Source organism: Xiphias gladius, chromosome 10 (assembly GCF_016859285.1).
Source record: "Xiphias gladius isolate SHS-SW01 ecotype Sanya breed wild chromosome 10, ASM1685928v1, whole genome shotgun sequence".
NCBI classification, from domain to species: domain Eukaryota; kingdom Metazoa; phylum Chordata; class Actinopteri; order Istiophoriformes; family Xiphiidae; genus Xiphias; species Xiphias gladius.
In genome coordinates, this window is record NC_053409.1 from 19,264,465 (window position 1) to 19,280,355 (window position 15,891).

Below are 15,891 nucleotides of genomic sequence, written 5' to 3' on the forward strand. Positions count from 1 at the left end.
AGCACATGTGAGCCGGCTGTGTGACGGGTCAAGAGCCTCCGCCCCAACCCAACACTCACCATCACGCACACAAATGTATTCACCTTTTCGGCTTTTTCTACCACTGCACACGCTCATACTCTCACTAAATGTAGTGACAATAGCAGCATCGGCCCACTCTGGTTAAACAGCTGGGTAATAGCATTCATCATTTGAGTGTCTCATATTATAGCTGAGAGGCTATGTGAGTACAATGTACAGTATGTCAGTGTGTGTTTGTTCAGTAACTTGCGCTTGTTGTTCAAAGTGGATGAATGGTGAGTGTTAGTTCGCTGCTGCTAAGAGAGAGAGGTGGAGAGGTGGACTGGGCTACAATTGATGAGTATAACATCTCCCTTTTCAACAGCATCTCTTATCACACTATTACTCATATGACATCAGAGACATGGTTGAATAGGCTGTGGAAAGGTACATTAAAGCCCGTACAGCTTGGAAATGTCCCATCATTGTTAAAACATAATACATAATTGTTATAATTATTCCGCAGGAAAAAAATCTACAGATTTGAATTGTTTCGCTGATTGCTTACGTTCATATTCAGCAGCACGTTTCTTTTGTTCACCACCCCTCCGCACGCACATTTCTGAAATTATTCCGACAGACAAAGCGTTTTCAGTTTGTTTACTACAATTTCGAGGTGAGGTCATGCCTTTTTGCATTGCTGCAGAATACACAGTTGTGGAATAATTATTAAGATCCCTTATATAAATAAAATGAAAAAATATTACTGAACGATTTACTTCTAAATCATATTGTAGTGTTATCAGCAAAATGTACTCAAAGCATCAAAGGTAAAGTAATACATATCCAAGAAAACTTGGATGTCAAAACTTCCAGTCCACAATAATTCAGTTAAGTTATGGACAAAATTACTGGGTAGTTATTAGTTTATATACTAATCTTTCAAGGAAAATTTTGAATTGACGCAAATCTGTTTTAGTGGTAGACAAATTATCAGGTAATCTTTGTGTAATTTTCACCCAGTAATTTACAGGGTTTTGCAAGTACAGTCTCCATCTGCAAATAAACTTGTAACTATAGCTGACAATAAATTTGCATGAAGAGCGTAATATTTCACTCTGAAATGTAATGGAGTAAATGTATAAAGGACCGTAAAACTCTAGTGAATTACAGTTTCCTCGAAGTTTTACCTAAGTACAGTACTATAGTAACACGGATTCTACATATATAAATCTGTAATGTGAGACTTGTGAAAATTAGTCACATCATAAAGCTACCAAGCAGTACTGTAGAGTCATATCATAAATTCATCTATATCACAGTGAAATCACGACAGCTCTGTTTGGGTCTCTATTTACAGATTGGAAGAGGTAAAGTGAAATTATATAAGTATATACAAATGACGACACGTATTACTCTTTCTCCCTTCTACAAACAAGAGAAAATGTTTTGGCGTCCTTTGCCGTCACTCGTGAGCTTGGCTACTATAGCAACAGGGCTACAGGGAGAAGATTGCTAATTAGCTGCTTCCTCATTCGGGTACGCTTCATTTGTCGAAGAATGTGTAATAGCTCTCCACCATTGGGCTCCTGTGTCGTGGCGTGTACACTCAAAAATATGCATTGTCTCGGACAATTAATAGGAGGTGCTGTGATATGCTGCATAAATAATCTGACCTTTGTTTTTCAGATAACTCCCTCTCTCACCATGTGGGGAAAAACTGAGATGGCATTCCACTAAATCAGGATAAGAGAGCGAAGTAGCAGAAAATTGAGGCACGGGCGACAAGATCTTCTTGCATCATTTGGATTAGGAATAATTCCTCTTCCTCAGTGCTCTACACAATTTTTTTCAATTGCTCAAGAAAAACTGTGAAAGAACAAAAGGAAAAGGATCAGAGAATCAGTATCTCTCCACCCTTCCTTTTGAAATTCTTCCCTTTGACTCTGACCCTTGACCTTTAGCCGTCAGTATGAGCGGTCTGGTAGGAAAGCTGGACCCTCGCAGAGTGCAATGGGGCTCGACATGGAACACCTTTACGTCCCGTGTCCTGAGGACCAAACCCGTGGAGTCCATGTTGGATTCGGCCATGTCAGGCACCAGCTCCCACGGGACCAGACTGGCCCGGGTGTTATCTACGGTGGACCTGGTGTCACTGGGTGTGGGCAGCTGTGTTGGGACGGGGATGTATGTGGTCTCGGGGCTGGTAGCCAAGGAGATGGCTGGCCCGGGCGTCATTGTATCCTTCATTATCGCCGCTGTGGCCTCCATACTGTCTGGTGAGACTGGAGCAAATGCAGATACACACATGCATACACTATCTTCTGGTCTTAAATCCTCTCTTACTGTCTCTTTCACACAGACTAGACTAATTATAAGATACTATATTCCACAGTATAGAGGTTACCTTCCTATCACATTACACTGATATGATTTATATGAAGAGCCTTTTAATAACTATGCACTTATGACAAGGGCAAAGACATTGTACGGGCAAAAGTATAATATGAGAGGCACTCAAGGGATATCTTAGCACTACCTTAATGTTCCTGTCAATCCCTTCATCTCAGCCCTTCACTTGGAATATAATGCAGTCAATTCACTGACACATGTATGTGTGTCTGCATGCATGTGTTCTTCTGTCCCACAGGAGTGTGTTATGCAGAGTTTGGCGTACGTGTGCCTAAGACCACAGGTTCGGCCTACACATACAGCTACGTGACTGTGGGTGAGTGCGTGGCGTTTTTCATCGGCTGGAACTTAATTCTGGAGTATCTGATTGGCACGGCAGCGGGGGCGTCGGCCCTCAGCAGCATGGCGGACTCGCTGGCCAATCACAGTATCAGCAACTTTATGATTTCACACATTGGGACGCTCAATGGCTTGGGTGAGTGAAAATAGGATGTGTGCCTGTAGAGTTAAATTAGGATTTTATTTGACTGCTTCTAATTTTGAGCTTTTTTAAGTTTAAGCTTTAGGCTTTGGATTTACATTAGATTTAGATAAAGCTTTAGATGTGGTTGCACTGCTGGGGTCAGTGATATGGTAGGGGTGGTTTAAGGATCTCGTACTGTTATGCAATAGAAAGTCAGCATGGGAGAAAACTGTACGGTAAATTTAAATTTTTTTCCTCTCATTCTCTGGAAATACCGAATGCATAGCGAATACAATGTATGGACAATAATGTATAGTTAAAATAAGGTAGGAAAAATCTACACCGATCAGCTACAACAAACCAGTTACTGGTTTTAATGTTGTGGCTGATCGCAGTATTCTCGTGTAGTTTATTAGGTGGTGATGATGATGCGAAGGGGATGAAGGAGACTCCGCTGACACCGTCTTGATTGCATATAAAGGATTATTACAAAGAAGTACAGCGTCAAATCAAGCAACTGCAGATCTGCTTGTGAGAGGGTGTGAAGCCAATGAACCACTCTGAAAATCAGCCTTGACCACCGAGTCTTAAATAGGGGCCGTTGTTTTCCTGAAAAACGTCACTAACATATGGCTTTAGCTTTACCTCACTTTTCAGACTGCAAGGCACCTTCTGAGGACCTTTGACCTAGGGCCTTTGACCCATGCCTCTATTTAAACACATGGCTTCAGTTCTACATATACGACCATACACCTCACTCACTAGCACATTTTTTATTTTGGTTGATTGAGCTAAAATAGTAATTGGAGTCTTTTACTACATTTTTGCAGTCTACAGCTTATCAGCAGTCAGTCTATCAGAAATGAACGGAAATTCACGTAAGTGACCTCTGGAAAGAACTTGTGCTTTTTCCTTCTGACTCTCCGCAAGAATGTCAGAGTCAGCTGCGTCCTGGATTGAATGACAGTTATGTCGATCTGTTGACCCGAAGGAGCAGATTTAATAAACCGTATCTTTAGTGTCATTCAGTATTTTTCTAGTAATGTTGCTTTTCCCTTACAGTCTTGAATTACTTTGTGACAATATCCGTATCACCAGAAAAGATGTTGAATGACACTGGCGAAGTGGGCTACTCTATATGAGTGGCAGCACATCCTTCAAATTTTAATTTAAAAAAATGAAACAAACAACATCTGGGAAACCATCCAGCCCATACTAGATTTTTTTTCCAGGGAGCATCCAAATGACGTTTCTGATGTTTCTGATCTTGGGAATCAAGTCGTTATGGAAAGTAAGATCTTGGATTTCTAAATGATTCATGCAACACAGTTTCCCATGTCATAAACCGTACCGTGAGGGGAAGGCCTACTAATCTGGTGTAATACTATAGCTGGCGTGTGTTCCAACTGTGTTCCTATCTGGACGATACTGCCCTGACACTCTCTTCCTGTTGGACACCAACAAAGGAGAGGTAATGGTCACATGACAAGCAGCAAGGCCAGCTGTTCCACACCATAATGGAAAGTTACTGTTTCTTTTTCCTGCTGAAAAAACACAGCCGTTTCTCCACACCCCAGAGGAAATAAAAAATTTAGCTGAAAATACATCTCATTAGTTTTCAAACATACACAGAGTGTGTTCTTGTGTAACATATGCTCTGTTGAGTTGGGTTTAATAGTAATTATTGATATATTGTTTTATTGTGCTAAGTGACGGAGTGCGTCTTATTTAGAAACTCAGTGTAATGCTTTATTGTGATTGACAGCTTACTTGACAAAAATAGTTTTAAAGTGGCTTCTTTAAATAGTATACTTGAGCTTGAACATCCCTGGAAAAAATATCAACATAAGCTTGAACTTGTTTGTGCCAAAGTTTTAATGTTGTGGCTTTTGTTGTTTAGCTTAACTACCATCTCTGTTATAACTGAAGAGCTTCCTGTGGTTGAAAGCCCTGGAATACAAGACAGAAAACAACTTTGACAACAGTTCTAATAATTGATCATTTAAATAATTTGTCATCCAAAAGTGCTAAATATTATGTGCTTCTCATATTTGAGGATTTGCTGCTTTTGCTTTGACATTTAAAATCTTTGGGTTTTGGACTGTTGATCAGACCATGGGCTCCAAAAAAAAAAAAGAAATTTATAGGTTATTAATAATGAAAATAAATGTTAATCTCAGTCCTAGCCCATAGATCAGATAATGTATCCAGGTTTGTTTTTTGTGAGTAGTTTCATATCACCGGCCGCCAAAGTGGATGGATGACATCACTCAATGTATTTCTGTGTATTTGTGCATGTTTGTGTTTCCTTTCTAGGTAAAGGGGAGCAATCGTACCCAGACCTGCTGGCGCTGCTGATAGCACTGCTGGTGACGGTGATAGTGGCTTTGGGAGTGAAGAACTCTGTGGGCTTCAACAACGTGCTGAACGTCATCAACCTCATAGTGTGGGTGTTCATGATGATCGCCGGGCTGTTCTTCGTCAACGGAGAGAACTGGGACGAGGGGAGATTCCTGCCCTTTGGCTGGTCGGGGGTATGCACACACATACAAACACAGAAAGAAATCCTACGTCGCAAGCAAGCAAATAAAACATGAAGAATGACACGCAGGTGCGTAAGAAGATTATAGCCCATCTGCTTGTGTTCTTTATGTAAGCCACCATTCCCCTTGCTTCTTCTCTGTCCCAGGTGATGCAGGGAGCAGCCACCTGTTTCTATGCCTTCATTGGATTTGACATCATAGCTACAACAGGAGAGGAAGCCAAGAGTCCCAACACCTCCATCCCCTATGCCATCACTGCCTCACTTATCACCTGTCTCACTGCCTACGTCTCTGTGAGTTACCAAAGACTACAGACATACCGTATACACAAATGCTAATAATAAATGTGTCATTTTGTTGGCATAACGTGTGTCAAATTTGTTAGCATTTGAGACATACAAAAGTAGTTTAAAGACATGTAAGAATGCAGAGCACCCTTATCTTGTTACTCAAAGTATCCCTGTCACAGCAACTAAACACATTTTTCATAGCTGATTTTAATTTTCTTCTGGCACGCAGCCTGGTACTGAGTTGAGGTAATGACTTGGCTCACTGACTTCAATGTTAGAAAATTAAATTTCTATTTCACAAATGAATATCATCAGATCGATTGTGGGAAGACAGTAGGGCTTTAACCGCAGCTTGTAATTCATTCACCCACATAGTTTTTTGAACATTTTGAAACAAAAATTTATGTGTAATATAAGGAATTACCGCGTTGAGAATAAAAGAGAATTTCAGTGATTTCTAACTATCTTTTGTTCACTATTTGGTGATTGATTATTTTCACTGTCTTTTTCAAGATGACATATTTTAGAACTACCGCTGCTGTATTATTTATCATTGTTCATCTTCAAGCCTTCGGCTTTAGCCTCATCTTTTATTGACTTACTTGTGAATACAGACTGAAAGTGTTATCCCAAATTTTGGGAAGAATCTGACAGAGAGATGGAAAGATCAAACATCAAAATGCGTCCCCATGCACTCCAACTGCGTGGGTGTGTATCCCATCTTTGATCTTTACGTATTCAGCTTGCACAGCCTACCAGATTTCTCTACTTTGACACGTTTGTGCTGGATGGTTGTTGCTATGGGTACAGTGTAAAAGCGGCCTATCAGGGAGGAGAATTCTTCAGCATCACCTGGGGGCAAATATTGCATCAACTTCAGAACTCACCTACTTCTCTTTGAAAACCGCGTCTCTCTATTTCTTTTCGTCTCTCAGTCGCATCTGTTCCTCCGTATCGCTTGTCCTCCAAAATCTGTTTTGTCAGCCTCTCTTAATCTCCATCTTTCTTTGATGGCCCTCACTCTCAAACTTTTCTGCTCCCATCAGGATCCTCTAGCAGCTGCAGTTCAACATCCCAAATTATTTTAAGCATTAAGCACATTACATGTCACACCTAATTTTTCTGGTGACAGTGGCTTTACAGTACATTTGAATAAGACAGTGTTAGCTACACACTTTAGCTATATTTAAAATTGTCAAAATTAGTAGGGCTTTTCCTTCAACGCTCATAAGTGGGCATCAGTACAAATTCACTAAAGATTGCCATGAGGAAGAGAATAATGTTGAATGATGTTTCTGAAAGCCCCTCAGTAACAGTCAGGAGTCACACGAACTAGCTGACAGTGAGCTAAAATGGGCACTGTAGGATACAGTTTGGGATCAGCTTTGCCCTCTCAAACAAAGACATTAAAGAGGATCTGTTGTAGGATTCCCTCTAGATAAGTATAGTCCCCTTTGACTGGGTCACACACACTGCCAAGCAGCCTGTGCCTGGATTGGACGAGGGGTTAAGGGCACCAGACTACTAGGGAGAAACTGATCTCTCTATCTTCCTCTCTTTGAGGGTTAGTCTTTTTATTATTTCTCTCTCTTTCTGTAATCTGTTCAAGCAAATCCCTCTTTTGCAGCACAGTATCCGTGACAGATGGCCCTGCATGATTTCACACGTCAGATGCGAGGTTTAAAGACACACACACTTACACACACACGCACGCACCCAAGCATACACACACACACACACACACACACACACACACACACACACACACACACACACACACACACACACACACACACACACACACACACGCATGCACGCACTCACACACACAGTGAGAGACAAGCAAGACCAATGAACATTTTGCATGTGGTATGATGCGGCTCCATACTTGTAAGTATTTACATGTTTATGCGATTATAGCATTCTGATGAGGCCGAGAAAACGGTCTCACCACGTGGTCTATGTAGCAGCCGTTGTGAAATTCTCAAACAATCTAAGAATTGTTTCTAAGATTCTTAGATTGTTGAACAATCTCACAGCACTGTCCATTTGGTAGCTTTTCTGTAGACTAGCAAGCGAATAATGTAACATTGAATCACCTTAAATAACCAACTCTGTGTTTGTATTTAATCCTCTTCCATCCAGGTTTCTGTCATCCTGACTCTGATGGTACCGTACGATGAGATTGATGCAGACGCCCCGCTCATGGAGATGTTTGCTGTGCACGGCTGTATGTTTGCGAAGTATATCGTTGCAGTTGGCTCCATAGCCGGACTCACTGTGTCCTTGCTGGGGTCCCTGTTCCCCATGCCCAGAGTCATCTACGCCATGGCCGGGGATGGTCTGCTGTTTAAGTCAGTGCACACAGCTATTTAGTGTTGTTTAATTTTCATATCAATCTTGATGACATATGACTGTGTCTCAATCTACTCATCTTTGTGTGTGTGTTTAGGTTCCTGGCAAACGTGTCTTCCTACACAGAGACCCCTGCTGTTGCCTGTGTGGTGTCGGGCTTTCTGGCTGCCCTGCTGTCCCTCCTGGTCAGCCTCAGAGACCTAATAGAGATGATGTCCATAGGAACCCTGCTGGCCTATACCCTGGTGAGTGGTGGATAATGACGGCCCACACATACATATAGACCATAGATGGTTATATAGTTAGTTTTATAGGTTAAAAAAAGGCTCTGCTCTTTGAGGAGAGCTCTCAGTGAGAGCACATAGCAAGAGGGATTTTGCTGGGAAAACTAATCCATCCAGCATATGAATTATACAGAATAATGTGATGGCTGCAAACATGCATAAGTAGTAGGTCTTAGCAAAGTAAAAAAAAAAAAAACAGAAGGGTTTAACATATAAACAGGATGTTGTTGTGATGGAGGCAGCTGCAGCAGTAAGCGTTGTTGTCATGAGCTGATATCAGCCACGTTACCTTCTGTCAGGTTATAAAGGCTGCTCTGTGCATGCATGTGTGAATGCGATTGGACGATACCAGACAGCTTACAGCCGATCAGTTGATTAGCTTAAGTCTTTCTGCTATAAAGTGAATCAACCAAGTGTTCCCCTCACGGTTGCAGGTGAGTCTCTGCGTACTGCTGTTACGTTACCAACCTGAGGGCGACATCCACGGCTTTGTGAACTTCCTCTCTGAAGAGCAGAACAACAAGAGGAAAGAAGGCGTTCTGGCTGAGTGTGAGAAAGACGCCTGCTCGCCAACCAGCGAGGCAGATGAGTATGGAGGTCCGCCCACTAACACCTGCGGAGCCAAAAACCTGCCGTCACTGGGCGACAACGAGATGCTGATAGGCAAACCAGATAAAAACGCCTACACTGCCAGTCACCCCAACTATGGCACGGTGGATATGACCACCGGCATTGAGGCCGAGGAGTCAGAGGGTGGGATGTCCCGGCGGTTGAAGAAACTGATTGGACCACGCTACTACACCCTGAGGATCCGATTGGGCCTCCCGGGAAAGATGGACAGGCCGACTCCAGCCACAGGGAAAACTGTCACTGTGTGTGTGCTGCTGCTCTTCATCGTCATCTTCGCTTTTTGCTCCTTCATCATTTTTGGTGAGATCACATTAACAGAATTCACACAGGAATTTATAGTGTAGTGTGACTATAAATTAAATCCTTCTTTCTTTATTTTTGATTCCTGTCCTTTCAGGAGCAAGGAGTATCGGGGAGGGTCGCTGGTGGGCTTTGTTGCTACTAATCTTCTTCATCATCTTCATTGCCCTGCTCGTCGTCATCATCCTCCAGCAACCCGAGAACCCCAAGCGGCTGCCCTATATGGCGCCCTGTGTGCCCTTTGTACCTGCTTCAGCTATGCTGGTCAACATTTACCTCATGCTTAAACTGTCTGCCATCACCTGGATACGATTTTCAATTTGGTGCTTCGTAGGTAAGGGACTAATTCACTGAATGTAAGTTTGTCTTGCATTTATTTTTTCCCTCTTTTATTGTCAGATTTTAAGACAGGATTCACATCGCTTCTACCATCCAGGACAGATGGGAACTGAGCATGTTTTGACCTAAAACAATGATACACCTTGGTCGATCTAAAACAATGGAGTGATTTCATTTCTCTTTTTTGGCCCAGTGAGCAAGTAAAACCTAGTGTGTGCCTCACTTATTCGCTTTGTTTGTTTTGTTATGAAAGAACAAGGAAGTCTCATTTCACTTTTATTTCCTGTATCTATTATATCTGTGTATTTGTATTTGTGTTTGTAATTTTGTCATACAACTTACCATTTAAGTCCTGTAACACTTTTTTTTTTTTTAAATGCTTATGTTAAGTCAGAATTATTGCAGACTGGTGTCCACCAGAGCTGTTTTTGTCCGTACACAAACATCTTGGACATCTGTGCATTTTTTTCACCGTGTGAGTAGGAATGCTGTGTTTCTTCTGACTCACTCACAGCGGGATAAATTGTTTTTAAGCTGGTAAAGAGCTTATTCTGTCTTTCTGCTGTTCATTTTGCATTTGAGCTCTTAAAATCATGCCAAAAGCTCTATTAGTATCTGTTTTTTTGGCTATGTATGTGTGTACATACTGATCAATCAATCAATCTACCCGCAACAAATCTGTGTCCTTTCAGGTGTCCTCATCTACTTCGGCTATGGCATGTGGAATAGTACACTGGAGATCACGGCCAGAGAGAACGAGGTGCACGCCTCCACCTACCAGCGCTACGATCAAGGTGTGGATGAAGGCTTCTGTGGCTTCGATGATGATTTCTACCCACCTACCACTGATCCCTGGGGTGCGCCTGAGGGGGGATCAGGGCTCACTCCGCCCGCTCAGGCAAAACCTGAAAGTGAAGGGATCTCATCAAAAGGTGGTGGCAGGACCGTTGCCGATCACGGCCTCGCTGAGGAGGATCCGATGGATTTCTGAAGGGACTGACTCTATGTTATCCTGAATGTACTGCCTTGTCTGCTGCCTGGGGGAAGGGAGGGGAACAGTAGTGTGAGTGAATGAATGATTGTTTGTGTGTGAGAGTGTGTGTGTGCATGCCTGCATGTGTGTGTGTGTATTTGTTAGCGTGTCTAACCCTTGGGCTAGATTGTTTCTTGGCAGTGGAATGGCTTTTCTTTCACCTTTCTCTACCACGCTTGGCTACCCTGCTCACACAGCAAATGTGGACGTCAAGGTCATGAGTGTCTTATCACAGTCACTTGTTATTCACTTACTGGAGTCCACATCCCACATGAAGAAAGGCCAGACAGAAAAGTGCGCACATAACAAGAGATAAAATGCAGTGTGGTTCACAGCGGTCATCTGTTAACTGTTAGTATCTACGAATTTAGGGGATACGGGAGAGAAGAAAGTGATGAGCGAGGGACAGATGAATCAGCACCTCTCTTCCTGTTTCAACATGGACAGGCAGGAAAGTTAGATGACAGCATGCCAAGCCCAAGCTATTTCCTATGTCCAGGTCGAGACTTTTCTGCATGTTTTTATTTCAACAGACAGGAAAATGGTCACACATGCTCTGAAACACATAAATATTTTTCTTAAAACTCAAAAACCACTTTCTGGGTATCTTTAAATATTTCCCCTGACCCCTAACATCTAGCCCAAGGGACTCAGGAGTGGAGTGGGAAAAAGGGTGTTGATGTTTTCTGTCACAAATAGTACTTGGACTTTGCTTGCAATAGTGCCTTCATCAACTGTAGGTGTATGTGAGTTTCTGATTATGTCTGTTTTCTACTTTAATTTTGCCTGTGTACGTGTGAGGGTGTATGTGCAATCAAACTCCACCTTTTACATTGATTCCCATGTCCGTGTGTGTAGATATAAAGTGTGTTCTTCAGATTGTTTTACTGTGTGTGTGTAGGTATTTGTTTCGTTTCGTTCTTTCCACTCTGTGCCCCAGCATGAAACTCAAAATCAGTCCACCTGCAACAAAGCAACTCCTGCTGCAACATAACACGTGCTTGTCAGCTCATCAGCTACCTAGAAAGAAGAGAGAGTAGAGGCTATAACAGAGAGAGAACAGGTTGAAACCTAATTGACAACCTGCATGGTCTGTTTTGATGAATGTCATATTTTCTTTTCAGTCTTTTTTGTGTGCTTGTCTCTCGGTTGATGTAGTTCTTGCTGTTTACCAGAGTTGGGAAGGAATCAATTTTCAGTTCCATCAGTTCAGAAAATGAATTTTCTTCATAGTTCGTGTCTTTTCTCCTACAGATGAAATCAAATTAAGGGGCTGTACAAAAATGATTAGAGAGGGTTTTGGGTCAAAAAAGGGGAAGGGTTGACTTTGTCTTTTTGGGAGAACTGTTAAGGATCTTTTCATTTTATCCAACGCCAGATTTATATTTTATTCAAAATGTTCATAGTAGATTCATTGTTTAAAAAAAATAGAAACTTACATTATTTTGATATATTGGGGTGAGGGTATTTCAGTCCCTTCCTAAGTCAAGAGGAAGGTTCAAAGGAAATAGTAATAATACTGTGGAGGGTTTTTGCTTTTGTTTTTTTAAATGTGAAACATATGTTCCAACGACCTTCCCCACACCAATAATTTTCATACAGTCCCTTACTGAATAGGAATATGTTATAAATAAGTTGGAATTTTACTTTCATATTGAATGGACTGAAATCCTCCTCTTCCATCTGTCCCCTTAACCACCCCCCCCAACCCTGCGCTTTTTGCTCTATATTTTTTTATCCTCTAACTTCCACAACTCCTTTGCTCTTCTGGCCCAACTCTTCCTTCAGCTATTTGCCTTCTCACCCTCCTCTTGATATCCATCGGGCCATGTCAGCAGGGAGTTACCACTGTAACTCACAAGTGATATTGCTGAGATTGGTTTTCAGTCAGGATTTGAAGCAGCAAGCTGTTCCTGGCCTGTCGGTGCATTAGCTGTTTAGCCTCTGAAGCAGCTAATGCAGTGTCTGCTATCGCTCCTCTGATTTGTCATCAGAGCATTTACTCCTCTCCCTCTGGTTCTGCTCTAACCCAGGCCCCCCCGTTCTCCCTACCTCTTCAGTTTTTTGTGCATGTAGCTAGTGTTGAAGTCCCACTGTACATGTTACCTTCACTGTTGCTGCACCCCGAAGTATTGTGAAAATCAATCAAATCAAATCACGGTCCTGTATAGCTCAATGTGCAGGACATGTAAGCTAATGCTGCCAAGGTTGGGGATTTGATTACATACTAAGAATGTATGCACTCATGGCACTGTAAGGGAATTTGGCACACACCAAATAGCATGCTGTTATGTTAATAAGTTAAGGGCGGGGGACGCGTCTATCATAGCTGCTGCTGTCTGCCCTGATTGTCCTCCTTGTACCTTTTCCTCGTGCCCCCTGTTGCTGCATCTGTCCCTTATAGGGAAGCCTTACCTGTCTAATGCACTAAATCAAAGGATGCCAAGCTAAACCCCCACCCTACCTCTGCTCCTCTCACACTCATCCACACTCAAAAACAAAAAGATTCCTCCAGGAAGGAAGAGGTCAAAGTTGGTGCTGTCCGGTGAAATATTTGTGGTACCCATCCCAAAAACACAGCCCAGTATCCTGAGGAATTAACATTGGATGATTCTGGATGATCCTCACAAACACCCACCAAACATTAAGGTCATGTCCTCTGTAGTGGCCTGGAGGGAGCTTAAATTCTACAATTGAAAGTTGCACACGGTGTATATTTTACAATCTGATTACAGTATTTTTAAATTCAATGTGTTTAAATTACACTACCTTTAGGTGAACAAAAATGACTCGATAATCAATTTAGTATCTCCAAACCGAAAATTGTACCCGATTGAGTGGATAAGGCTTTGAAACAGCTCTTAGACTGTCATAGGGAAATAAAAATGTACAGACAATAAGATTGCAAAAGAAATAAATAAATAAAAAAAGATATTCCTTTTTGAGTCTGGTCCAAAATTTCGGAGGGGAGTAGGGTTGTGTTGCTGGGACTTAAGTCCTGATGTCGAAAGTTGTTAAAAACCCTACTTCAGCCTCGGGACCTACAATCAAAGTTACCATAACCACGATCTTTCAATGACCTTGATAAACTTTTTTAGCTGCCAAACCTCAACCATAATTTATTTGCTATGACCACAATCATGGGTGTTGCAGCAATGTATATTTAAGAAAACATTCAAAATGTTGCCATTGATCATAATCAGAATCATCCAATATTGACATTCCCTCTACAGGGAATGTCAACAGGGTTGGAAAAAAAAAACAGCACATCCTAAAATGTTTGGATACTATATCTCACACATATCCACACATATATCTCACTGTTGTACTATTCAGCCAAAATACCTTCCCCACCCAGATCGCCTCTCTTTTGACTTCTCAGCCAAAAGACTCAAGCAGCTTTGCAATCATAGCTCAGCCAAAACAAGAAGGCAAATTAAGGCGGTGACATGCCTCTGACACTGAACTGTACAGTCAACTTTCTATATTATCTGCTCTCTGGTATGCATAATAGTGTGTGTGTGCACGTACTGTGTGTGTGTGTGTGTGTGTGTGTGTGTGTGTATGTGTGTTTCTGGTCTATGCCTGCGCCTCAATGTGACTGTCCGGTGAACGTGTAGCATGCTGTCATGCACGAGGCCTAAACTGTAAATGTTGTACTTGCATGTGGTGACTGATCGCAACGAGACATAATAGAACACTAACCCAAACCAAACACAGGCTTAGTTCTTATACAATGGGAATGTGGGCCGCTGAGCTTTGGGAAGATAACAGGTGTATGCAACTGAATCAGCATCAAAAAACACCATCGTTCAGGATCCTTTCCAGGGAGATGAACTAAGAGGTATTCATTGCACCCTGCTATCGTTTCTATTCAGGCTCAAGTCCAAAGCATTTGTTATTACTGTACTTTAGAGCTCAATATTATGTTAGATTAGAAATGAATTCTCTGAGCTAAAAGAAGATTATCTGCTGGATTCAATTCAAATCATCAGACATTCTCTCCAATATTTCTGAGCTCATTAAGTAATCTCACCCAAGTATGGGAACCAGGGCTCCGTTTGGAAAGGGGGTAGAACATGTAGCAAACACACGGCTGAGGGGATGACACATCTTCCCTCAACCACTTACAGTATACCTACTTCCTGTATATCCCCTTTATCAACCACAACCTCTGCAAGCCAAAGTCCACAATGTTTGTTTACTTTCCACGTACAGGAGACTGTAGTTTCTCCAAAGAGAACACTTAAGATACAACAGAGCTAAGAATTTTTCTTGCCAATAAGCTACTAATGTCAGTTTATCACAAGAAGACTGATTTTTTTCTCACAGTGACTTTATTCAACAGTGCAATGATCATTTTTAGAATCCTAGTTGCTAAGTATTTCATTGAAAGATCGAAAGTATTAGTCTAGACTCCAAAGACTACATCTGAGCACTGATATGATACAGTGAAAAAGTACGTTAAAGGAGGAATGAACTAAAAGGAAAGTATTTTTCTACAGTTGTTTCCGATCCACAGACCTTCCAGGGGTAGGTGTGCATAAAAGAGCTGGGTGGAGTTAATTGGCCTTCACTTTCTGTGTTTTTGTTTAATCCCTAGGAGGCCTGGGAGAAACTGCTAAAAAAAATATATTTTTAACAACTGTAGACTCTCTAGAAAGATAAAGCTCATTTATAAACCTTAATCCTTTCCTTTGAAGGATTTTGAAATGATTGGTCTAGACGTCAATAGGACTGTAGAAGGTTTAGGAGTAAGAGTGCTACAGAGAACATGCAGAAACTATTTTAATACAATTCTATAAAGGGTAAACCACAAGAGTAATCGAATATTGCCAATATTGCTTTTAAAGTCAGCTACTATTTGTTTATTTTGTCTCGGAGAAGGCGCGCCATGTTCTTCCTGTGCTCTGTGTTCGCTGTGGCCAAGTGTCCAGTCAGTGTGTGTTGGACTTGTTGAGATCGGCTTCTCTCGCAACAACTAGATATTCCTTTTATATTCTGTATATTTTGGCACAAAGCTGTATAATGTAGTTGTTTTTTATGTTGATTTTTAATGGTTTCTTCCATAAGTGTGGTTATTTTGCTCCTGGGTGCACTGTTTTTGCTGAGTTGTTTGATATTGCTTCCATGCAACAATGAAAATTATTTATTGCAAATACCAAAAAAAAAGGCTTGCTCGTTTATTCACAAACAAGATGAATATGCAAATACATTCATATACAGTTATGCAATGGTATTG

At 41.6% G+C, this 15,891-nt stretch overlaps 1 protein-coding gene across 1 annotated transcript; it reads left to right on the forward strand.

Annotated features, from left to right (window-relative positions):
* The first annotated feature begins 1,972 nt into the window (after positions 1–1,972).
* Positions 1,973–10,607, forward strand: slc7a14a (solute carrier family 7 member 14a). Its single transcript, XM_040137565.1, has 9 exons — positions 1,973–2,279; positions 2,651–2,887; positions 5,192–5,409; positions 5,565–5,711; positions 7,854–8,062; positions 8,161–8,308; positions 8,782–9,277; positions 9,375–9,611; positions 10,309–10,607. The coding sequence occupies exons 1-9, from the start codon at positions 1,973–1,975 to the stop codon at positions 10,605–10,607; spliced, it is 2,298 nt and encodes a 765-aa protein (XP_039993499.1).
* The last annotated feature ends 5,284 nt before the right edge of the window (positions 10,608–15,891 follow it).